Consider the following 27,278-nt stretch of genomic DNA (forward strand, 5'->3'; position numbering starts at 1 on the left):
AAGATATACACACCAACAAAGATTATAAACTGATTAATAAGCTAGATATTTATTTCTTTCAAGTCAGATTTAGCATTATTTGGCTTTTTTAAAAAAAACTTAAAATATACTTTTTTTAAAATTTTATTTTATTTTTTTATTTTTTAGATTTTATTTATTTATTCATGAGAACACACAGAGACAGAGAGAGAGAGAGCCAGAGACACAAGCAGAGGGAGAAGCAGGCCCCATGCAGGGAGCCTGATGTGGCATTCGATCCTGGGTCTCCAGGATCATGACTTGGGCTGAAGGCGGCTCTAAACCGCTGAGCCACCCGGGCTACCCTGAAATATACTTAACATAAGATTTCTTCTACTTCTTTTCTATTGCCTAAAACTATAGCATTAGCTCAAACTGATTCTGAAATAAAATTGCTTAAAAAAAAAAAAAAAAAAAAACCCTAACAAAAAATGCAAAAATCTAAGAAGACATTAAGAGATTAAACACAAAACATATAAAACAACTGTGGTTTAATTCAATAGTAACTCATAAGAAGGATCAAATTAACAACAGAAATCAAAATCTTCTTTAAGTAGGAACATACATTTATTTTCTATTTAACACTAAAATATATTTGATAAAGGGGTATTTTAAATTCCAGCTATATATTCATTTTATTTTTAAAACAGTATAAGGGTAAAGTTTTAAGTATTTCTGTAGTGAGAAAACACATTGGTCTCATTCTTAAACATCTATTCACACTGGGAAAAAAATACAAATTTGAACAAGTGAAAGCAACTTGTTAGTTATACTAGAAGTGCCTGACTTACAGGCTTGAAATTACATATCATTAGCACTTGAACTTCTTTGAAAAATTTGATTCTATTATAATCTATCTCAATACAAGTTTGAATACTTTTTTTTTTTTTTTACAATAAACAAATCAAATGCCACATATTCTGGGCTTGCTGAAGTCACAACTTGTCAGAAACCTATTTTGCTTCATTCAAGATTAAGATTGTAGTTATACCTTTTTTCCTCAATAGTATGCAAACATTACAGGTAATTCATATAGAATCAGAGCATTATTACTTACATCATCACTCTGCTGGGCTTCTTGCATTACAAATTCTCGGACCATGGATGGACTAAACTCTACTAGATAAGAAAATATATCTGTAGCTGCTGATCTGACTTGCAAATCATCCATGCCCTAGTAAAAGGAAAATTAGGTTAGAGACTGTTAACAAAAATTGTGCTGTGTTCCCCTTCCCAAATCTATGCACATCAACTTTTTGGATTTAGACATTGTACTGAAATCTTTTCTTCCTTTTCTTTTATGAATATTAAAAAGCTTTTAAGCAGCATTGGTTTCTGCCAGTTTTTTATCAAAACAAAGATAAAGATTCAGAGAATTTAAATGTAAGAATCAGCACAGGATTATACTATTATACTTTACAAATGCTGTAAAAAAATTTTTATTTACATATATGCAAAATATGAATGATGTTATCTAGTTAAAGACTTCAAAATTTTCCAGAATCTGTCTTTGGTCTTGGATTTGCCAGTTACTTCTTAATAACTGATTGTCTTCCTTATGACTCTCCTAACAGAGGATGCTTTTGAAAGCACTCTGGATATTTTCACTCTTTGTTCACAGCTTAGTTTTCTAAAGTGGTGATCTTGAATGCTTTTCTCTCTTTAATAGATAAAAGATACATGACTCATAAGTCATAAAATCTCCAAGTGATTCTGAAAACATCCCTAACTCAGCAATTCTCAAGGTGTGGTCCATGGAATTTTGGGGAGGTGTCCAACACCCTTTTCTTTTGCTTCATAATAATAAATAATACTAGGGCCTCATTGGCCCTTTTCACTCTCAGTGTATCAAAAGTATAATGGGGTTTTCCAGAGGCTACAAGACATGTGATATCACAACAAACTAAATGTAGAAGTTGCTATGAGAATCTAGCTGTCTTATATTACACCAAATGTTGAAGGGATTGGCAAAAAAAAAAAAAAAGGTGAAACTAGGGACGCCTGGGTGGCTCAGCGGTTAGGCGCCTGCCTTTGGCTCAGGGTGTGATGCTGGAGTCCCGGGATCGAGTCCTGCATCAGGCTCCCTGCGTGGAGCCTGCTTCTCCCTCTGCCTGTGTCTCTCCCTCTCTCTGTCTCTCATGAATAAATAAATAAAATCTTAAAAAAAAAAAATGTGAAACACCACCAATCTTCTCACTAAATTTTTTTTTTGCTTCTGGCAAATTATTTTTTCACAGAAGTTATATTATTTATGTCAACATGTTTTATTATTTTTCAATGAATTAATAAATATTTTTAAAATTTTTCAGTTTTAATTTTTCATATAATACCAATGGATAAAAATCATATAAGCAAATGTATGAGGACCACCACCCTAACCCACATCGCAGCATGAGCTCCCTTTGTCCAGGCTGTCCTCACTGTACTCACTGGTCTAAAAAGGAAAGATATTTTAATAGTTTCTATGAAACATAATATTGTTACAGAAGATATAATAATCTTGAAAAAGCATGTGGATTTTTATTCACTTGAAGGCGTATTATATGCAAGTACTTACATATTAATATTACAAATTTCAGTTAATAAAAATATTAAGACTGAAAACACACTTGTAATAATTCACTATCAAATGAATCACAACTTAATAACTCAATATGCATTACTAAAATAAATATTTTCACATACATAATATAAAACTATAAATTCACAACTTCAAACATGAAAAGAAACTGTATAATTACCATTACAATTTCAAGGGCAGGAAGAATTCCCAACTTTGCCAAAGTTTTGAAAAATGCATCCCTGTTTTGAGGCTGCAATGTCTGAGAAAATGCACAAAATTCCTTGAAAAAATTAACCTGTAATATCAGAAAGTATAGTGAGAAATTGACACGCGTAAGAGCAAACTTGGGGCACCTTTAACGTGCTGCCTCCCAGAGTCCCGCCTCCTTCTCAAGGACCTTGATTTTCCAGGGCATACCCGGCTCCTAACGCCTACGTTAAAGGACACATGAAAAACTAGCATCCCAATAAGTCAGCTTTGCATCATTTTCAAACAACGACCTCTCCAAAGACAGTATGGTACACATGTTATATGTGCAGTCCCAGGGTGAGAAGACCATCAATAGTGCTCTTATGATTTAGTTGTAAGAATGTCACGTAAGGCATGTATTTTGAATTAGAGAAGGTATTTTCACAGAAATATGCTATATAACAAATACTGGCTGGGTTCTCAGGAAGTTCTCAAAAGGACAGTCCCATATTTAAGAATTGGAAAGGACATTAGACAATCCCCAGTTTAAAGAACTAATTTTATAAATGAGAAAACTGAGTAGACTATTAATTACACCAGGATGACTTGGCTGACTTTAAGTCAGCAGTCTTTCATTACTTTTTTAAACCCAGTATCTGATTATAATGTTTAAAAAAAAATGACAAAAAAAAAAAAAGACAAACTGCTGATAAACAGCATTACTATATTCTTCCTCCAAAGCATGGCTTATTCTTCAGAAAATATACACACATTCAAAAGAAAAAAAAAACACTTCCAAGAACCAAATTACTTATTCATTTCTTCAAGAAGCACTGTCCTTACTTTTTCTAAAAAAAAAAAAAAAAAAAAAAAAAAAGCTGTTTTATAATGTACCTATAACCATAAAAACGTATGAATTTGTAGTTCTGTCCAAACATAAACCTCACATCTAATTTCAGGATTTGTGACACACACAAATCCCCTCATTTGGGGGTAGTTGGGGGGTGGGGGTGGGAAACACATCAAAATACTTTTAAAAATTTGTAAATATACAGGAAGTTTGAGAAACTTTGAGAATAATCATGTAGCATAAATATGTAAATTTCATCTCATATTTATAAAAAATTCTTAACAAATTCAATGTGAAAAGCTGTGTATCCCAACAGTAAGTTCTCTTTAAAGGTCTGAACTTCAAGAATAAATAACTTACCAATTCACGCCGTTTATCATCATCTGTAGCCTCATCCGTTAATTGTGCAAAAACTTCAGACAAAAACTTCTCATCTTCCTACATGGGAAGAAATAATTACTATGAAACAGTCTAACAAGAGTATACACTTACACACATTTGTATAATTTACACAAATTATAATAAAAATAGCTGAAAATCTAATAGTTTCATCATGAAACCTAAAAATTCCAGGGTATATTCATGTTATAATTTTCAAATCCTGACTACACCATTTAATGTTAGTTATACATGCATTTGCCTTATTTAATCAGAAACTTGAGATATAAAGAACTCTTTGGAAAACAAAAAATAACCAGTTATAGTCTAGAAGTCATGCATGAAAACTCATATATTTTAACTGAGATGCTCTGCAACTCCTGCTCAGGGTCTATTTATTTACTTTTAATTTAAATGTAATTCAAGCAAGTTTGAAGATCTCATGGTCAGTCTGCCACAGATTAGAAAAATGAGAATCACAAATATATGGCATAGGAACAGCAGTAAAAGGAGACTGAATTCTGGCAGCGGTAAGACTGCAAAGTTTTTTTTGTTTTTTTTTTTTTAAGATTTATTTATTCATGAGAGAGAGAGAGAGAGAGAGAGAGAGAGAGAGAGGCAGAGCAGAGGGAGAAGCAGGCTCCCTGCAAGGAGCCCGATGCGGAACTCGATCCCAGGACCATGGGATCACAACCTGAGTGGAAGGCAGATGCTCAACTGCTAAGCCATCCAGGTGTCCCTGCAAAGCTTTTTAAAACACAAGAACTCACGAAATAAAATTATCTAGGGCCATTTGGGGTACAGGCTTACATTTTCTTATAGTTTCCAAGGATACAACTAAATGATAAAACACTACAATAACTGCTTTTCACACTGATGACTCTGAGGTATTAAAGGGCATATGTGTTAGTTTCTCTAAGCACTATTTACAAGGACAAAAGTATAGTACATACTGTATAACCTTATTTTTAATATAAACTAGTGTGTCTAAAGTCTAAAAGAGATAAACTCATTATATATAAACGAGTAAAAATCACTAGAATCACAGATGACATAACATACTCTCCCAATAATCATTCATCAGTGTTACTCAACCACTGAGAGCCAACTCCGTTCATTAGTCTGACTCAGAATGGTCTTTTTTGTTTTTTTGTTGACTTCTGGCCCTTATACACCATGGCCTGAACCATCTGTTTCTGAGAGAGTTCAACTGCATATACAATCTTTTTTTTTTTTTTTTAAAGATTTTATTTATTTATTCATGAGAGACACAGAGAGAGAGGCAGAGACACAGGCAGAGGGAGAAGTAGGCTCCATGCAGGGAGCCCGATGTGGGACTCCAAGATCACGTCCTGGGCCAAAGGCAGGTGGCTAATCTGCTGAGCCACCCAGGGATCCCCTGCATATACAATCTTATAATCATTTCTCAAATCACTTTTTCTAAGTACTTTTCATCTCAATATTTTAGGTTTTGGTGAATATGCATTTACCTCCACTTAAACCTTTTATAATTTTTTTTCTTCTTCCATCTCTCCCAGATTAAACTCCCTTTCTTATCTAAAGATTTTTAACTTTTTTGAGAATACTTTCGTAGGAAAACAATTCCATTTCTTTGATAAATGCAATCTCTTCCATGATTATTTGTGTGCTGACAGCTAGAACTGCATAATGTATTAGGGAGGCAATTTCAAGGATTATATACCCCGCTATGAGAATATTTCCTAATTCCTACTATACACATATACTTTTTTTCTGATTTCCTTATTCTTGATAATACTCTATAAAAGCATTCTGTTCCAGTGTACATTAAAAAAAACCAGTTAATTGGGATGCCTGGGTGGCTTCAGTTGGTGAAGCATTTTTGCCTTTGACTCAGATTGTGGTCTTCAGGTCCTGGGACTGAGCTCTGGGTCAGGCTCCCTGCTCAGTGGGGAATCTGCTTCTCCCTCTCCCTCTGCTCTTCCTACACCCAGCCCTGCTTGTGAGCATTCTAAATAAAAATCTTAAAAAAAAAATTTAATTGACAACTTAAAGCCTATCATATAGTTGTAATGTTTCCCTCCAAATACCTGGTTCTCCAAGTAATTAAACTAGTATTTTTAGATAAATTTAGTTTTGCTTTTTCATTTAGTTTTAAAATCCTTTATTTTTAATAAAACAATTATTTTAAGACAAATTGTGTATGGCTGCTTCTCTGAATTACGCAAAAAACCTTATGAGGGGAAAAGGGGACTACTTTTAAAAAGTCTGAGTCAAACTTTTCCTTGTAGTAATGTAAAAACAGGACACATTCAAAATCCAAAAACCCAGGGGTGCCTGGCTTGCTCAGTCAGTAGAGCATGCAACTCTTGATCTTAGAGTGGAGTTTGAGACCATGTCCGATGCAGAATTGACTTTAAAAACAACAACAAAAACCATCCCAAACCCAGAACCCATTCACCATTATTAGAGTCATGTAAATGCAGAAATTTAGAATTAGACTAGGCTTTAAAAGATTACATACATTGCCTAGTCCAATTCTAAATTTCAAGAGACTAATGCCCAAAGAGTGGACTTTCCTGAGGCTGGCTAGTAACAAAGATGGATTTAGAATCTAGGTTTCCTACACAATCAGGTTTTTGTCACTCCTACCATGTATAATAAACCACAGGACAAATTTCTAAGTAGTTTAAAGTTATGAACCCAAAGTAAAACATAGACACAAACTAGAATAGGCCAAATCTAGTAAAATTTAATATGTTAAATCCTAGATGAAGTCCAAAAACCTCTAAAACAAAATGAAGCATTATATTATTGTAAACAGTTGTTTTCTTAAAGGCATTGGAATATTTAATATATTAATAACTGGGATAAAGGTTAGAAATGTCTTTCTTTAGGGCTGAAATCCACAAAATAAGTCAAAAAAGAACTAAACTTCTGATTTTAATGGGTTTTTAGCTCAACTCTCATTTATGGAATAGTGGAAATATATGTTATATGTTAAATTTGAGATACCTGTCCTCTACCATTTCTAGTGAAGGAAGTGAAATTTTGTTCTGAAAAAGATCTTATCTGTAGCTGTCTATGCAAAATAACTCACTTTATTGGCTTTTAGAAAATTAATTTTTTTTTTTTTTAAAGATTTTATTTATTTATTCATGACAGTCACAGAGAGAGAGAGAGAGGCAGAGACACAGGCAGAGGGAGAAGCAGGCTCCATGCACCGGGAGCCCGATGTGGGATTCGATCCCGGGTCTCCAGGATCGCGCCCTGGGCCAAAGGCAGGCGCCAAACCGCTGCGCCACCCAGGGATCCCGAAAATTAATTTTTAAAACATACTTAGATTTCTTAATTCTGGGCACATGGGATTTTGATTTGTAGTTAGAAAGTTCAGGGTTGGGACGCCTCGGTGGCTCAGTGGTTGAGTGCCTCCCTTCAGCCCAGGGTGTGATCCTGGAGTCCCGGGATAGAGTCCCACATCAGGTTCCCTGTATGGAGCCTGCTTCTCCCTCTGCCTCTGCCTCTGCCTCTCTCTCTCTCTCTCTGGGTCTCTCATTAATAAATAAATAAAATCTTAAAAAAAAAAAAGTTCAGATTAACCAAACTCTTATGCCCCAAACAAACTTAAGAGAATCTCAACGTATATTAAGAGTACATACCAGGAGCCAGAGACCATAGTAAGTGCTTTCTTTTAATTTCTCAATTAACCTGATTCAGGCTAGGAGTTATGTACCTTTGACTAACTCATTTTGGTCCAGATAGAATTCTTACATTTTTGCTTGCTTATGTAACTCCTACAACAGCAGGTTAATACTCACTTAAGAAGCTACAGATATCAGGCCATCATAAAATGAATCACATAGCTAAACACTAAGAAAAAGATTCTCAACTTTTTGGTCTCAGGCCCCCTTTGAACTCTTAAAAATTATGGAGGACTCCAAAGAGCTTTTATTATGTGGATTATGTTTATCAATATTTATAATAAAAACAAACATTTTAAAACATTAATTTGTTTTAAAACTAAGCTATTATAAATCTATGTAAATATTTTATGAGAAAATTTTATAAATTTAGAAAAAAATTATAAATTCAGAAAAAACGGCTTTTACATTTTTGCAAATCTCTATAATGTTTGACTTAATAGAAGAAAGCTATATTCCATTATCTTCTTATAGTCCAATCTGTTGTGATACCTTGTTCTGGTTGAAGTATATGAAGGATATATGGCCTCACAGTGACAAGAAGCTGGAAAAGGAAAAACTTCACAGATCTCTCTGAAAACGGTTTCAGAAACCCTGAGAACCACTATATGATGTATACAGAGGCTGCTCAAAAAACTTAATGAGTGATATGGACATAACAAAGGCAGTTATATAGGCAGTTACAGATATATATAGTTATATATAGGCGGTTATAGTAAATAAAAATCTTCAAAATCATCTTTACTACACTGTTAGGGTATAAAGGATTAACACAATAAACACAGTATGAACTTCTATTTTACAACTCAAGGAGACAGAATAAAACCAACTTCACACAGTAAATAATCTAATTATCATTTCCTGAAAATTAATGACTGTTTCTCAGTCCTGGCTGCATATCTCAATTATTTGGGAAGCTTTAAGCACACACACACATACTTATATATACCTCCAATGATAATTAGGGCTCATAAAATGAACTAAAAGATAGTCTTAAAATAGGTGCTTTTGTTCAGGATGATGAAAAAGTTCTGGAAATGGATAGTGGTGATGGCTGCATAACACTGTGAATGCACTTAATGTTATGAATTATATACTTAAAATGGTTAAAATGATCAATTTTGTATCATATATATAATTTTTTAATGCATGTAAAAATGAAGTTAAAAAAAAAAAAGCTCCATCAGAGAACACTTAAAAATGTAAAAGTTTGCATTAAGAAAGGATTCTCCTTCAAATACCCATGAGATAAAGTCCTGTTTTCTGTGCTTGACAGTATATTTAAGATAAACAAAAGAAATCTTCCAAAAAGGAATGAACACCAGCATAAACTATTATAGGAGATAAATAACTGAAAAAAAAAAAAAAAAAAAAAGAACACCTTTGTTCACTTACCTGCAACATGCTGACTATCTCCACTTTGTTGAAGAAAATAAAAGACGTTAGAGTGGAAAGAAAATTCTCTTCAAAAACAGATGGCGTAGGCAAAATGATGTCCTGAATGTACTGTACCCTGTAAGTCTGATGTATTTTTTGCCTTAGTTCAGAGTCTGTTATTGGTATAACTTCCTTAAACTTTGCAGTTTTGGTCAAAAATTCTCTATGCCTTTTTGGCTGAGCCAAAGCAGGGTCATATTCAAGGCATCCCACAACATCCATGATACACTCATCAGAAAACATTACTTCAAACAAAGTTGCCTTATTTAGGAATAATATTCCTCTAATAATTTCATACAAATGGTGTAAGCCTTCAGTGTTTTCTAGATTCTCACAAGCTTGGAACAGCTGCAGTAGTTTTTTAATATAGCCTTCATTTTCCAAGGCCAGAGCCAGCTTTTCCCTACGGATAGGTGAGGAGAGAACTGAGGTAACTAAGTCAGCAATCTCTTCAAGTTTATTGAGTTCACATGTGGGTAGGTCAATCAGATGACTGGTTTCAGGTATTTCTTCAAATCGTTCTTCTTCTGATTCATCAATGAGGTCCTGTGTGACTTCCACAGATGGATCCTTACCTTGAACCTAAAAACATCCAAGTATAGCTGGTTACCTTAAAATACAAAAGAATTCAAAGTTTTGGAAATCAAATCACTGACCACTGAATTTAAGTAAAAATATATCTTGCAAAGAAACAATACTAGCCACACAGTCCATTGTTAATTAGAAGTGAAGTCTAGAGGGAGATAACACATCCAGTTTAAATTATTGGCGTCTCAATTTCACCTCTAAATTTCACAACTTAAAACTTGAAGTTAACTCTGATTCTTGACAACCTGAACATTTAAACTGTTACATTGATTTATGTGATGTTATATAGAAACTACATAGTTGTTTAGTAACTTCAGTATTCCTAATTTTGAATTTTGCAGTTTAACTCTTCTGTGGGTCCCCCAAATCACTCTGTATGACTCTTAATGCACCATCAGATTAAACCAAGAAAAAAACTACTAATTTTTAATATATATATGTATTTATTTTTACACACACACACACTTTTTTATGAGAGAGGGAGAGAGAGAAGGAATTTTTTTTTTAAGATTTATTTATTTATTCATGAGGGACAGAGAGATAGAGAGACATAGGCAAAAGGAGAAGCAGGCTCCATGCAGGAAGCCCGATATGGGACCCAATCCCGGGACTCCAGGATCATGTGCTGGACCGAAGGCAGACGACGCTCAATCAGTCCTGAGAGAGAAGGAATCTTAAGCAGGCTCCATACCCAGCAAGGAGCTCCATGCAGAGCTTAATCTCACAAACCTGAGATTATGACCTGAGCTGAAATCAAGAGTCAGATGCCTACCCAACTGAGCCGCCCAAGCACCCCAAACACTCTTAAGTTTAAATGAAACTGAAACCCAACTCCTTGCATATTCAAGAGGGAGGAGATTTCCTTAAATTACTTTTGAAATTCACTTTGGGAAAAATACTTACTTTTGTTATGAGCCTAAAACTGCTCTAAAAAAACAAAGAATATTCTTTTAAAAATTGGCTTTCATTTAACATCTGTGATAAAGCCTCCAAGTTACAATACATAGAAAACATAATAAATACAAAACTGTTTTATGATTCATGTTGACAGCTCAAGAAAAGCATGGCTAACTTATGACAAGTTTTCTATAATGATTTCTATAATGATTGTTTAATATAAAAACTTTATAAATTTTTTTTTCTAATTCCCAACACGAGAGTGTAATTATCCTCTTTTCCCCTCAAAACTTCCAATATCCTGAGGTAAAAAAGCTCCACATAATTCCAAATCCACCAAAACAACACGTGAAAAAAGTCCTAAGAGCTTAGAGAAAGTAAAGCGATACGCTAGTGCATATAAGATATTTTCCTCCTACAGCATGAGAGTACTTCTTTTACTTCTGAGTCCTCAACAGAGTAGCTGAGTTTAGGGAGACAGACAAACAGAGAAAGGACAAGTAACAGAGCAGTTCAGATAAAACACCATGGACTTGATGGGATGAGCACTGGGTGTTAGACTATATGTTGTCAAACTGAACTCAATAAAAAAAAAAAAAAAAAAGAAAGAAGAAAAAATACTCAAATTCTAAAAAAAAAAAAAAAGAGAGAGAGAGAGAGAGAGAAAATACCATGGAAATTCAGAGGAAGGGACATTCCTCCCAGCTCTTCAGGAATACAGGAGTGAGACTGTAAGGAAGAAATTATGAAAAAAAAAAAAAAAAAGCAGTGGCATTTGGACTTTCAAAGATGGGTAAGATTCAGATGGGGATAAAAGTCTGCAAAGGGAATAGTAGAGGCAGACAGATGGAAATGTGTGACATGCATATGGCAAACAGCAAAACTGGAAATGTAGATTAAAGCCAGATTATGGAAAGTCAAGCTAGAACACTTGAGTTCAGGGAAGTGAATGTGCAGCATTATCCTTTATAAAGTCAACCTGGCATCAGATGTATGGAATAAATTTGAGAATATAGATAAATTAAGGTGTTATTCCAAAGTGTATATGAACAACTGAATTTGGATAGTGATGGTGGGGTAGATAAGGGACAGGTAGAAAAGAGAGGAGGGGGATCCCTGGGTGGCGCAGCGGTTTAGCGCCTGCCTTTGGCCCAGGGCGTGATCCTGGAGACCTGGGATCGACTCCCACGTCGGGCTCCCGGTGCATGGAGCCTGCTTCTCCCTCTGCCTGTGTCTCTGCCTCTCTCTCTCTCTGTGTGACTATCATAAATAAATAAAAAATTTAAAAGAAAAAAGGAAAGAGAGGAGGAACCATGAATTATCCTACAGTTTTAAATATGTCATTAGGAAGATTATGGCTCCTTTAATAAAAACTGGTACATTCCAGAGAGGAATGGTTAGTACAAGCTCAGTTTTATTAAGTTTGAGGTGTCTGAATACCCAGCTTGCAATTAAATCTGTAGACCTACTACTCAGGAAAGAGAATAGGACAGAAAGTAAGAGGACAGAAATTAGGTATTAGGATTAACACTTAAAGACAGAGGAGTCTGATAGTAACCAGAGAAACAGGAGTAGTGTATGACGTGGGGAAGGAAGAGGAAGGAGAATCATAGGTTATAAAGAAAGAAGAAGAAATCAGAGGAGGGGTGCCTGGCAGGCTCAGTCTGTGGAGCATGTAACTCTTAGGGTTGTGAGTTCAAGCCCCAGGTTGCATAGAGATTACTTAAAAATAAAATATTTAACTTACACTCTAAATGAATATAGTTTGCACATGTCTCAGAATAAAAGCACAGCTATAGAAGCATTCACTGGTGATGTTTATTTCTGTGTTATCCAGTATAACCCTTACAAGCTTCCTGGACTCTCCTAAATTTAACTCTCACTGATATGATCTGTCAATCCCACATAAACCCAAGTGACTATCTGGATGTCAACAGTGCTGTTCATCAAGTATTTCGGGTTCTCTTCCTTTTGCGGCGCGACTTTTGTGCCCACAAAGTTATTCGTAGCTCTATGATTTGTTTTGGCCAATGAAATGTGAGCAAAACTGCCATATGTAACCTCTGGGAAGAACTTTTAAAAGCCAATGCGCCAATTGCCATCTTTCTTTCTCACATTGCAATGATTTTGGAAATACTAAAATAAATTCTCTATCAACTGGGTCCCTGAGTGGCTCTGATAAGCACAGCCCCTTCCTGTCCAATTGTACTCCTCACTGGTCATATAGCATTAAGGAAAAACAAATTTTTGTTGTGATAAGCCACTGAGGTTTTAGGATTTTGTTACTGTAACACAATCTAACCTTAACATCCTTAAAGTCAGTCAACTAACTATGCTGAGCACGTTCACAAAAAATTTATACTGTCAGTAGGGTTCTCAACAATAATTTCTTTTCCACACTCCTAGCTTACTTCTTTACAGCTTTTGTTTTGATTCTTCCCCCTTTTTAAGTATCAAACACTATTACTTTCTCCTTTAAATCTCAGGAAAGAGAATCTTTCCTTTGAAAGAAAGAGACCACTAGTATTCAACATACTCCAACATCCTTCTCCATCTCACAACTTATTTTCACTCATTTCCTTAATCTCTTTCAAAGAAAATATCCTTACCCTCTCATTTTCTGAGGTTAAAACTTCCATATGTACTTTTGACTTCATGCTTTTTAAAAGCTATATATACAGAAATCAGCTCTAACTTCTTCCTCTCCAATTGTTCTTTCTGCTCTATTATTTACCATTCCCCTTAAAAAATGTATTATTCTCTGGGCTGTCAAATTTTTCAGAGGGGTTCTACTTTCTCATTATAAGGAGTTAAGAAGTAACCGAGTAATATTTTTGTTGAAATTAAAACTTTTTTTAAAGGTCAGCAATGACTTCTCAGAAACTTAAAGTAAAACATAATGTATGGTTCTGTGGAATATCAGTTGTGAGGAGCTATAAACTAAATGTGTGTTTAGCGACATGCACAGATTAAAAAAATATAATATATAGGGCACTTGGGGGGCTCAGTTGGTTAAGCATTTGCCTTCGGCTCAGGTCATTATCCCTGGGTCCTAGGATTGAGCCCCATTTCAGGTTCCCTGCTAAGCAGGGAGTCTGCTTCTCCCTCTTCCTCTGCCCACCACCCACCCCTACCATTCATGTATAATCGCTCTCTGAAATAAATAAATAAATGTTTTTTAAAAATACAGTACTCAGTTGTTTAGTAAAAATTAAACTTCCTGGACCAGGAGAGTGGCCAAATCTAACACCCTTTCCAAAGGTGGAAAAGTGTGAGTAAAAATCAGTGACAAATGGGAAGAAATAGTAACAAAGGGCAAAGGAATGAATAAATGGGTACAACAAGAGAAATCCAATATTAACAATAGTGCCTCAAGAAAGGATCAGAGCAAGAGATGATATTCTCTTAGCTGAACTGTATTAGACACCTGGAAAGATAAAAGCCTTATGTTTTCCAAGATCACCTATTGGGACTTGACAAGGTTGAATGGAGGCCTGTAAAAAAACCAGATGAGTTACAACACTTCTGGAAGACGTAAATTTTATCATACAATATAATGATGAACTGAAACAATTGTTAATGATGAAGTTAATGATTCTAGTAATGTGCCAGACTGACTTCAGGTTACGTTCACTACCATACTGCAATATAGTATAATACTAGCATTATTGTTCTACCAACTACCTTAGGTACACAAGCCCAATATTAATATTGATGATCAAATGTATTGAGAAATTGAGTTAAGTCTCCTCAACAATGCTGATAGCAAATGGCAAGAAGAAAAAAACGATTTTGTTAACTGTCAGTTAATTTCTATGCTAAACACTTCTGTATAAGTTATCATAAGGTACAAATTGTAATAGATCAAGAAGGAAAATGAGTAATCAGTAGAAAATGTAGAACGTAAATCATGACTGTATCAGACAGATTACTTGCTTCTTTAAATATATCCCTACCCCAGAATGGCTCCTCCAAATATTACACATATTCATATTGATAAATGCTCTGTCATTATGAATACTATGCTATAGATGCTTAGACAAATATAATCATTTTGTTGTGAGAGACTTGGCAATGGGGTAAGGGGTGGCCTTTGCAGTCAAGGATTAGTCTTGTCTAAAGAAAGATTTGGCCCTTACCTAGCTCCTGAGAGGTAACCTCTAAGTACTTTCAATATCCTGTCTAGTATGAGTGTTTTCTGTTTACCTGGGAGCCTTGGGCAATGCCAGATATTCTATGTGTGGGTAACTAGGTGGTTTATTGTGGAGGGCTTGGGCCACACAGTATCAGCTCAACCTGTGGAGGTGCTGGAAACTAAAGTCAGCCACAGGGCAGTCAGTCTACTTATAGGACCAACAACTGATGAAAATACTGGACACAAAGGTTGGATAAGCTGCTCTGGTCAGCAATACTATGTGAAGGTTGCTACACAACACTGCTGGAAGTAAGTGCTATCTGTTTAAGAATCCTGAGAAAGAAAACTGGAAGCTCATGCCTTGGTCTCTCCTATGTGTCTTTTCCCACTGCTAATTTTAATCTGTATCATTTCATCGTAATAAACTGTTAACAATAAATATAACAGCTTTGTGGAGTTCTGTCCTTCTACCTGACAATGGTTGTGGGACCTCCTAGACTGTATGAGTGAAAATACTAAAATTTCAGCAAAACTTTCTAGGACAGGGGTGGCTCACTGATGGAGCATCTGCCTTTGGTTCAGGTTGTGATCCTGGGATCCTGGGATGGATTCCTGCATCCTTGCACGGAGCCTGCTTTTCCCTCTGCCTGTATCTCTGCCTCTCATGAATAAATAAATAAAATCTTAAAAAAATTTTTTTTCTAGGACAAATGTACAAAGTCTTCAGGAATATATGTATATTCAGGAACTAATATTAAACAGTACATGTTGATGTGTGGAGTGGGAAGAAATGGGAATAGGTATAACATAATATGCTGATCACTGAAAAATATCATCCACCACAGATGTTCTAGTGGAAATATTATTTAACATTCTAGTTCTAAGTAAGATGTTTATCTTCTGTCTTATTCATTCTTTAAGTATGTACTAAGTCCACACACAACATGTTCCAGTTGCCATGCTGGTATACTGGAGGAAGAATACAAAATAAAATATCACTTTTCAGGAACTTGTAATAAAAAAGGTTAATCTTTATATACTATTAATATTCTGAACAGCCATTAAACACTACAGAAAAGTAATCTTTCCCTCTTTTACTTTTAAAGTTTTATATCCTTCAGTATGCTTTCATTATTTTCATGGACCAGTTTTAACCCCTATCTTGTGGATGAATGCATGCATGATTCAAGTTTACTGAATTAAGAACAGAGCAGCAAATATCTGTGGCCTGCATATGTCTAAGTCTGCAATAGAGGTCATTTTTAGATCTTACAACTCACTTTACAGAAAACTCTGCAAACATAAAATTCAATCCCAATCTGTGGAGGTCATACAAGAAAAAAAAAAAAAAGAGTAAATACTAGGACCTTTTCATCATCACCACCCATAGGTTTAAAAACAGGCAAAACACAAAGGCAAAATAACAAAACATTATGGATTATAGTTTTACGTATATTTTACAAATTAAAATAAACTAATATTTACCAGTGTTTTCACCTGTTCATCAATGGAAATTCTTCTACTTAATAGTGTACACTAATAATGCTCCAGTAATACATGATACATACATAGTAAGATATAAGGTGGAAAGAAACCATCTACTTCCAGTTCAGTTTTGTGACCTAGAGCCATGCGTTAAATAAGGTTTACATAGAATGGGGAGGTTCACATTATACTTCCTTGGGCTACTGGACTACTTTATAGCACTGTGTGGCACTGTTACTAGGAGGACTAAGGGAAAAAAAATACTATGGTGAGATGCATTAAAACTACAAAACCTTCAGGGATCAGAATCACTACAGAGTAAAGCTGATAAAAGTGAAAATGACAGGGGCGCCTAGGTGGCTCAGTCGGTTAAGCGTCTGCCGTCAGCTCAGGCCCCGAACCTGGAATCTGGGGATCCAGTGCCCTATCGGGCTCCCTGTTCAGTGGGGAGTCAGCTTTTCCCTCTGCCCCTCAATCTGCTCATGCTCACTCTATCATAAATAAATAAAATCTTAAAAAAAAAAGGGGAGAATGACAAAAGTCAAACACTAGAACAGAATATACTAGGCAACTGCTAAAGACAGTGATCCCACTTACAGAAAACAATAGTTAAAATGAATATTATGATTAATTTAAAATTCCAGTTACCAATGTCACAGACTGTGCCTAAAGAGATATAACTACTAAATATAATATGGTATCTTGAATGGAATCCTGGAACAGAAAAAAGACACTAGGTTTATTTTAAACAAAATCTGGGGCCCCCTGGGTGGCTCAATCGGCTCAGGTCATGATCTCAGGGTTGTGAGATTGAGCCCCACGTTGCACTCTGTGCTGGGCATTAAGCCCACTTAGGAGTCTCTCTCTTCTTGTCCCTCTGCCTCTGTCTCTCCCCTGCTCACTCGTGTGCTTGCTCTAAATAAACAACAAACTGAGGATATCTGAATAAAGTAACAAACTGAGGATATCTGAATAAAGTATGGCCTTTAGCTAATAATAATGTATAAATAATAATGAATAGTAATAATGATATATGAATATTAGCTCATTAATTGTGACAAGTGTATCCTACTAACATAAGAAACTACTAACAGGAGAAACTAGAGAAAGTGGTGTTAGGGAGGGAAATCTATAGGAACTTCCTCTGCATTTTCTGCTCATATTTTCTGTAAATCTGAACCTCTAAAATAAAAACATTATTAAAAAAAAGTTCCAGGAGCAGTTGAGTAGCACAGTGGGTTGAGCATCTATCTGATTCTTGGTTTCGGCTCCACTGATGGTCTCGGGTCCTAAGATCGAGCCCCATGTTGGGCTCTGCAAGGAATTGGCTTGAGATTCTCTTTCCCTCTGCCCCTTCCCACCTTTGTGTGTGTGCTCTCTTTCTAAAAATAAATAAATCTTAAAAAAGTTCCAGTTACCTGAGAGTTACCACTTATCTTATATTTTGCTATACTCTAAGTCATGAGCGCTTTTGATATTAGTGCCTGGCACACACTATTCATAAACATCAAGCAAACAGGTGACCAAATATTAAAGAAAAACCTCTAGACTTAGAACATACTTACACTTAAAAAAAAAACAACTTGACCTTTTATTATGAACATTTGCTATCAAAAATAAAGTAATAAACACATTATTTCTCCACACTCGAATACATCTTTCATGTAAAAAAAAAAAAATCAAGAATGCAAACATATTATTTAAAAAACCTCACCTGACAAATTTTTTCCCAGATCTCATCGCAGCCAGCTTTTTCCTGAAAACTCAGAGCCAGATCATAGTTCTCAGCTTCCGACCAAACAATTAATGTATCCTGTTTAAAAATAAAGATTTTTACATCATCACACAAGAAAAAGCTAGAAAAGAAATAACTATGAAGTATAAATAGAAATCAAGAGGACAAAAAACAGCATAGCAATGACAAAAGCCCTCTGATGAGTGCAATTAATGTGTAGTCAATTGACATCAGGTTATTGTATTTTGTTATCCTTCAAAACTTAGTAATATACTGGCAGTGGAACAGTTTGGGTAATAAAATGATAATAATTTTCTAAAACAAAAAATATTAAAACAGGTTAGCAGGCACTGGCTTATGTTACCAACATAACACTGAATGGAAAGTGGAGCCATTCCTGGCCAAACTGTAACGTAGACATTTTAATCCTCTACTGACTCTCTCCTCTAAATCTGGAAAAGCCTTCAGAATATGAAGGAATTCAAAACAATGATGACATGAAGATACTCTAGCTCTAAGTACTACAAACAGCACTTATTTCAGCAGCTCAATTTGTAGAAAAATTAAGAACCCTAGGTTCAGTATTTTTCTACAAATGTCATTAATAGTATCCCTACAAAAAGTTAGTTAAGCTTTTAGGAAGTTGTCAACCTCTCTACTAAAAACTAAAGTTTGGGTTTAAGTTAAAACATAGACAAGTTTAAACACAAAAATCATTATGCAACACTCAAATGAAATGGCCAACTTTTAAAGGATATGTAATAATGAAAGGTTAATATGGTTAAAACTTTGATTTTCAGAAAATATGCATTTAAGAAAAAAGAAAATATACATGAGTTTATATCCTAATTACTAAGTATATAATCTACAAAATACCTTATAATTAACAATTATTCATCTAATACTTCTATTATGACTTGATATTAAAAAATATAATACTAGGGACACCTGGGTGGCCCACTGGTTGAGCATCTGTCTTTGGCTCGGGGCATGATCCTGGGGTCCTGGGATCAAGTTCCGCATCAGGGTTCCTGCATGGAGCCTGCTTCTCCCTCTGCCTAGGTCTCTGCCCCTCTCTCTCGGTCTCTCATCAATAAATAAAATTTAAAAAAAAAATATATATATATATAATATTAAAAGCGAGCCTCAGATTAACAAAGTCTTCAAAATGAAAACACTTCGATACTCTGGTAGCTCCAATCTGTAAGTGAAAAATATCCGTCAATTAACCCAGGCCTCAGATTAATACTTACTTGCTGTGTAATCAGGTAAGAAGAACAGCCGGAAAGCAGTGTTCTCCCTTCTGCCTGGCTATGCTTCTCGGAAGGAAAATTTGTCACCAGGTATTCTAAAATTTTAACTTCCAATCCATACTTAATGCCTTTTAATAATTCTGAATTTTGGGGGAGGGGAAACTTCATGAGTTGTATTTTATCACTGTGCATTATCACTTGTCTAACAGATTAAACTAGAATAAATGTCAGTTTTACCATTATCATGTTCATTTGCACTTACATTACTGTTTTTAGCCCTTTGTAAGGCACATGTTCATTTTGTTAGGGTTACAGGTCAGTTTACATTGGAAAACATCTATAAATAGTTAGCTGCACATGCAGGCTAAAGTAATTCACAGTAGTTAGGAAACACTTTTTATGGAAGTGTTACTCTTAGAATACCATGTCTATTTTTTTTTACACTTCTGATCATTTATTTGCTTATTAAGTATTGGCAAAAGCCAATTTTTTCTTCTGATTTAAATGTACAAGCAGGTTTCTTCTCAAATTTCAATGCTTTATACCATACATTCCATTTTGGAGCACTAATACAACAGGATGAAATCCAGAATCTTTTATCCAGGCATTCAAGGCCTTTTCCAATTTGGTTCCAATCTATCTTCTGAGAGAAAGTCAGATAAAAGCAATGAAGTCTGACTTTAGGTAACTGAGTCCCCTTCTTCACCAACATTTTCTTGTCTGTTTCTTCCTATTCTTAACATAAAGTCTTCTCCCCAAGCCAGTCAAAACCCCAAAGTAAACGGGATTTATATTCAGAAGCATTCTTCAACGTAAGGAGGACTAACCTTGGGTGATGGTTAAATACACAGATCCCCATGCTTCTCCCAGGGGGAGGTAAAGGTCTGCAATGAAGACCCCAAATCCTTATTTTTAACAAGGGTCTCAAATAATTCTTTCGATATGTCAAATTTGAAAACATCACGTAAGTATATCTCTCGTTGGCTAACAGAGGATAGGAAACCATCAGAGCAGGCACCTTCCAATTCTATGAAATGTACTCAAAATGGGTGACAAGTCTCATCTTTTCTTCTTCCCCTCTTTGGAAACCTACTATTTCAGTCAAAAAATAACTGTAAGAAGTACTTCTTACAACTGCTTATTCCAAGGATCACAATAAAAGCTTCTAGGTAAGAGAGCACAAAGCTGGCACAAGAATATTTAAAACAATAAAAAGCGTCAAACGGCAGGGTTTCCGACATCTCTCAAAAGTAAAACTCAATTTTGTAGTAAGGTCTGTTTTCAACTGCTGTGCTCTTTGTGTTGTATTTTTTTGCTCATTTGTGCGTGACACACAATCTTCGGGATATTATTAATACCTGTTTTAAACTAAGAAAAGCTTAGAGTTTTCCTCTACCAACTAAACATTTAATCACCACTATGTCCCTATGGAAATCAGATTTAAAATAAGACTGCAGAGAGGATAGAAAAAGTGAGTTATACTTAGTCTGGTCCTTTAAAAAAACAGGAAAGGTGATTAAATCTAATGCCAGAATGGAAGTCGAGAAATGAGCTGGAGAAGCTTGATAATTTAGCTTTTTACTGAATCAGATTTCACAACGTAGTTTTATTATGAGAAATGGTCATTTTCAATCTTAAATATTAAAAATACATTCTTGAGATGAATACTGTTTAAATCAAAGGTTTTCGATCCAAAATCTAAATGACACCTTAGAATTGTACCTAAAATTTGGTTTTTAACATCTTTTCTGTGGAAAGGGTCTCCAGTTTTTACATTATACTCACACAAAGGCACCTGTGACACATTTTAAAAGTCTACCAAACCAATGGATTACCAGTTTCAATCTTCTTCTCTAGTACATTAACATGAATAAAATCCACTAATGAAATATTTGAGATCCTTGAGATCCTGCTTGTCAAATTAATCCTATCTCTGCCCCAATAGCTATGACGGAATTCCATACAAAGATGAAGTTTTTCAAAAGGAATATTCATCTTTTCAAAAAAGGAAAACAAATATCAGCAGATTCGTAGAATTCAACTTGCAGATTCAAAATCAACTTAGAAGTCTGAAAATGAGTGAGATTAACCAGCATATAATGCAATATCTAGCTGTCTAGTTGTTCCTAATGGGAGGTTGACCTAAACTTTTTCTGAGACAGATTTTTAAAATACAGTATGATATAACATAAAGTCCAAGACAAACCTGAGGATATTGCTAAAAATACTAACATCATCCTAAAATCAGTGATATATTTGGGTATAATGGGAATAATCCAGACTAGAAATAGGACCTGAGCACCACTCAATTTCACTGTCTACTATTTCCATGACTCAGCAAAATAATCTCTGATTTTTCTTTTCTCATTGGAAAAGAGGATTATGATGAGATTATTATAATTATAGGTTTCTTATTCAATTTATGTGTCAGGTACTATGCTAAAGCATTTTTTATACATTAATTCACAAACTATTACATGATATAGGTAGTTTCATTTAGAAAGGTTAAGATTCAGAAAAAATTTGCTTAAAAATCACAATAATGAAATAAAAAACTTAAAAGAGTATTCAACTCTAACCCCATGTCGTTGGCAGCCCTGGTGGCTTAGTGGTTTAGCGTCACCTTCAGCCCAGGGTGTGATTCTGGAGACCCAGGATCGAGTCCCATGTCAGGCTCCTTCCACGGAGCCTGCTTTTCCCTCTGCCTGTGTGTCTCTGCCTCTTTCTCTGTGTCTCTCATGAATAAATAAATAAAATCTTAAAAAAAAAACAAAACAAAAACAAAAACCCATGTCGCTGCTACTATACCCAATAAAAAATGTGAACTATACTAAAAGGACACATAGTTCTCAGCAACTTGCTTCCCAACCTTCTGCTTCTAGGTATCTGTCTGGACCCCTATTTAAGAACCCTCTCCATCCGATTTCCAAGGATTCCTCTTTAGTCTCACTCTAAATCACCAACCAGAACATACCTCTGGCAGTTACTGCCAAATCTTTCCAATTTAGTAATTCATGTCCTCTACTCATGCTCCTAATCTATAGTTAGAATAGACTATACTCATTTCAAACTCATGCTATTATTTTAACTCAGCATTCAAAATTATAGAGAAGCTCCTTCTTCTATACTAATTACATTAGACTGTTCCCCACAATGACTCAGTTTTGTAAAACCCCAGGTCCCCAATTTTACTGGAGATAAAGAGATTCAATATGACCATTTTCACCTCAATCTTGATCTTGGCGTTATGTTCTTCTGGCTAAAACCTAGAATAGTCTCAATCTTTCCCTTCCAGGATATGAACAACCATTTATTGACTGAACCCCCTTTCCTTACCAAAGTTGTTCTCCCTTGGTTTCAAGACAACATGTTTTCCTAATTCTCTCCTCTTTCCAAATGCTTATTCTTCCTCTTGACTAGATCTTCTTCCTGATTACCAAATACCTAACCCTGCAGCATGTTCTGTCAATTCTATCTTCCATATGTATCTGAAATCCATCCACCTCTTTCCATCTCCACTGACCCTAAACTTATTCAACATTATATCTTGCTTGGATTATGTTGTGATCTCTCAACTACTCTCCCAGTTATTGCTTCTCTCCAATTCTATACACTGATGTTACTAGTTTGGATGCCATTCCTCTGCTGAAAATTTTCAAAAGCTTTCAAATGCACTTTAAAAATCTAAAGGGGAGGGGGTAAAAAAAAAAAAATCTAAACCAGAGATAGTGAACAACCCATAAGCAGCACTGAAGTATTACTGGATGAATGAATAAATGTGGACAATTCAACAAGGCTGTCTAATGCTCTGTTCTCTGTTCTTTTCTCAAATTCCATCTACTCTTTTGAAAGAGGTCCACTTTTACAGCTAAAAATAGAAGTTAATGATTCTCAAATTAGAATCTTCTGCACCAAGTCTTATTCTCTCTAGTCCTAGATGTTCACTACAAGACCTTTTCATTTATTTTATTATCATTTCAGAGCCCAAGTTGGGGGGGTGAGGGGGAGGTACAGAAGAATATACAGTACGCTACCATTAATACCAATAAAAGGGAAAACATATATGTGATTGCATACCTGTTTGTTTAAACATGCATAAAACCTCCAGGAAGATATTCAAGAAACTGGTAATACTGGTGGCCTCTAGTAAGGGAAACTAAGAATGGAATCCAGAGTGGGAGAGACTTCACTAAATACTTTGTGAATTTTTACAGAAATGAATATATTATCTATTCAAAATAAAGAAAGAGGGTTTGTTTGTTTTTTGAAATGAATAAGCTGCTAGCCAAATGTAAATGTAAACCTGTTTTCCTCTCAACTTCTCACTTTCTGGAGAGAACCATCATTTTCATGGCCCCAAGACTCAAAACACTACTAGTGACCCTTGATTCCTTCTCTTTCATATTTAATCACTTAGCAAATCTGCCAGCACTTTCTTGTTAATATAATGAAAATCTATTTCTTCTTTACAATTCCATTTATTACTTACAGATTTACATTTTTCTGCATCTGAATTATAGTAAAAGGTCTTGTTAACCTAAAGCTCTTATTTCCCTCTCTGCCTCCAATTGATTATTCATGACATTGCCACGCTTGCTTCCTAAACACAGTATCACTTTCATCACTTTAGGCCACTACTCGAGAATCTAGAATAGCTCCCTCTTGTTTAGTAAACCAAGCTCACAAATAAGAAACCTCCACCTCCGTTGCAAAGAGGCTTAGTAACTTTTATGTCAGGTGTACTATTTCCTTCCCTATCACCATTCCTTCAACAGACACCACCAAGCAGAATGAAATTTTTCTTAATGATTCTAACTCAAATCAATCTCTTCCTTCTTTAATTTTCTACTGTCCAAGTCTGTGGAATAAAACTGCTTTTTATGTATTTTGTGTTGGCACATACCTCCTGTATTATCTCAGTCAAGAAACCTGACCTTTTGTGCCTTAACTGCCTCATCTGTGAAATACTTTCATGGTCTTTCAATAATGACTGGGTTAAAACACTTCACCAGCTATTTTATTAGTTATATAATTGTTTCATTTGTTATGTCTTGTCTCCCAATAAAACTATGGATGGGCACTTCCTTATACTTCTCTCCTAAACCCAATTAATACAAATTATATTAAAATTATATTAAATATAAAGGGTATACATCCCTATGACTGGGCTTTTGGTGGTCTAGATCAGTAGGAATGATTCTAAGTAACTTAAAATTTTGACATGTATCAGCCACTATCTCATGTTCCATTGTATAATCATTTTGTTTCCAGTGTGTTTAAACACTTAACAAGTTACTGGCTCCTTTAAGTATATCTTCTTCCCAACAGCAACTTCAGTACTGCCCATAGTCCTGAAGCAAGAGTGCTGTAAATCGATGATCTATTGATATGGAGTCCTTTGACATTCAACTCAACTCATTCTAACCTATTCTGAGCCCATTAATTCAGGACTTGGCTCATTTTAGAACTATAGTATTAAGAAACAATGTTTAGTCTGCTTTGAATTTATTCAATATATTTTGTAGCAAAATAGCCTATAAACTATGAGCATCTCATTCACTCAAGTCTTTTTAAGATTAAAAACCTGCCAATGATCAATAGATTTCATATAAACTTTGGAAATGAATTATTTTCTGGACTAATTTATTGAGTAACTTAAACAATGATATTTTAAAAAGATAACTCTAATGAACACAAAAATATCAATATGTTTGGAAATCTCAATCTGTATAATCTGGTAAAAAGTGCAAACTGAGCAAGATTTTGGCAAAAAAAAAAAAAAATGAAAAAAGTATCTCTAAAAAGAAACTAAGTTTAACGTAATCCTCAAATTGCTCTCTGGTTCTACTAGAAAAGTGCATTTCAATTCAAACAAAAATAAAGAAAACAGGGACGCCTCAATAGCTCAGTGGTTGAGTACCTCCCCTTCGGCCCAGGGTGTGATCCTGGAGTCTCAGGATAAGTCCCACATCGGGCTCCTTGCATGGAGCCTGCTTCTTTCTCTGCCTATAAAAATCCTGATAGTATATTATTGAAACATCATTAATTACAGGAATCATTCTCCCAATAGTATAAAATTTCAAAAATAAGTACTTTTTTCTCCAGTATGTTTGTTTTCTAGAGTGATATTATACAGAAAGACATATTCCAAAGTTTCTAATGAACCACCATGTATTTTTTTAGACTAAGGTTGGAGGGCTGTTTTATACACAAACCTACACCATTATATGATCTTTCCAATAATAACAATAGTTAAAGTATCTTATATACAATCTGAGAAGAATCCATATTATAATTAAATTGTAGGGAGTCACATTTAAGAACACAGTTCCTGAGAATTTTATATTTGTGCAGGGGAAGATAAAGATTATAAAACAGTATTTCTTTCCTCACAAAAAAGGAGGACAACAAAAAATAAAACAAAAGTGGCTACCTGGTAAAATTCCATGCAAAGAGAAAAAAACCATCTGCTTGGCTGACTTAGAAATTAAATTTACTTAAATGTTTAAGATATAGGAAACATTTTTCAAGTGGTCAATACAGGGCTAATGTTTGATTCTCCATCAAAGACATGCAATATTTTCTACGCAGAGGGCAAAAAACTATTAACTGAGTATTGAAAATTTAAATATTTCAAAGAAGTGATTAAAAATGTATTGCATACACAAAACAAATTGTTTAACAGTAAGACTTTTACTAATAACGAGCTGAGCAATGGACATAATTTCATTCCTCCAATTTGAAGTTATTTATTTCTGGGCATTCAAATTTTCATTGATCTTGAAGAATGTAGGTATTGATGATGTAAATACAATCCTAAAATAATTTTATCTTTTCCTTCAAAAATCTCTGCCATATTCACTTTACATACCACACACACACATACACCCCTGGAAATAATTCAAGTGTCTAACAATAGGTGGTATCAACCAGAAGAATACTATACAGTTAAAAAAATAAACTAAACTAAATCTACATTTTTAACATCAACAAATCTTCAAATTAACTGTTGAGTGGAAAATGAAAGTTCAGAATACATGTAAGAGCAAGAGATCAACCGTGCAAAGTTTAAAAACATACAAAAGACAACATATTATTTATGGATACATACATAGCAGAAAAGGTATATAAGCACACACAGAACTAATACATCAACTTCAGAATTGTAGTTACCTACAGGAAGGATGGAGAATGGACAGAATGAGACAGGCACAAAGAGGGGTTTAACTCCATCCACAATGTTCAACATTACAAAGATTTGAAACAAATATGGTATAAAGTTAACATTGTTAAATTTGGTGGTGTTACACAGACACACACTGTATTTTCGGCACTTTTCAATTTTGAAATCTTTCATAATAAAAATGAAAACATTCACAGAAGAAGAGGTTGAATCACTGCTGCCATTTCCAGATTAAATAACTGGGGACACTAAAACACAACACAGGTATTCCCCCCCGCCCCCCCGCAAAAGACGGTAAATATTAACAGAAAACGTTACATGATACACTTTTATAAAGTATCCACTGATTATATTAAAAATATACAACAATTAAAGAACAGGATTCAAATGCTTCTACTTCAAAAACTCTACATTTGCTTGAGTCAAAGGATCAAATTTCACACCACAAATAGGCTTTCCTTGCTTTAAAAGAGTATCTCTTTGAATTTTCTTTTATGTCATTTCCTTTAAACGTGATTGAGAATAAAAGGTTTAGTGTACAGGGCATCAAAGATACCTATCTGTAGTTAAATAAGATTAATGAATACACTGTATTCTAACATAAAATAACAGTGGCTCAATTCAAAGATAATAAATGACTGCCAGTACAAAAACTTTCACTTTTCAGTTTGAAACTTTTCACCTACAGGGAAATACAGATAATGTGTAACTGTTTACCAAACATGTTTTTTCTTCTCAGGAAAGCTTTCCCATCTTTGTCAGATTAACACTTCCTTGACCACAGATGAAATCTTTCAAATTAAAGATAAACAACTACTTGCCTGTTGTTTCTGATATGCAGTGTTTGGATTTATCTTTGACTCCAAGAGTAGTGATCCTGAAAGATT

General features: G+C 34.8%; 1 protein-coding gene across 2 annotated transcripts in view; it reads right to left on the reverse strand.

Moving 5' to 3' along the window:
- Positions 1-27,278, reverse strand: part of PPP4R3B (protein phosphatase 4 regulatory subunit 3B) — a 62,881-nt gene that overhangs the window by 33,819 nt on the left and 1,784 nt on the right. For both annotated transcript variants that reach the window (XM_025467530.3, XM_025467521.3), the window contains exons 2-7: positions 27,213-27,268; positions 17,935-18,033; positions 9,074-9,697; positions 3,981-4,058; positions 2,760-2,876; positions 1,076-1,192 (exon numbers count right to left, since the gene is read on the reverse strand). In XM_025467530.3, the coding sequence (XP_025323315.1) occupies positions 1,076-1,192; positions 2,760-2,876; positions 3,981-4,058; positions 9,074-9,697; positions 17,935-18,033; positions 27,213-27,268 (1,091 nt within the window). The remainder of the gene's footprint in view (positions 1-1,075; positions 1,193-2,759; positions 2,877-3,980; positions 4,059-9,073; positions 9,698-17,934; positions 18,034-27,212; positions 27,269-27,278) is intronic.

Source organism: Canis lupus, chromosome 10, assembly GCF_003254725.2.
Source record: "Canis lupus dingo isolate Sandy chromosome 10, ASM325472v2, whole genome shotgun sequence".
Lineage (NCBI taxonomy): Eukaryota > Metazoa > Chordata > Mammalia > Carnivora > Canidae > Canis > Canis lupus.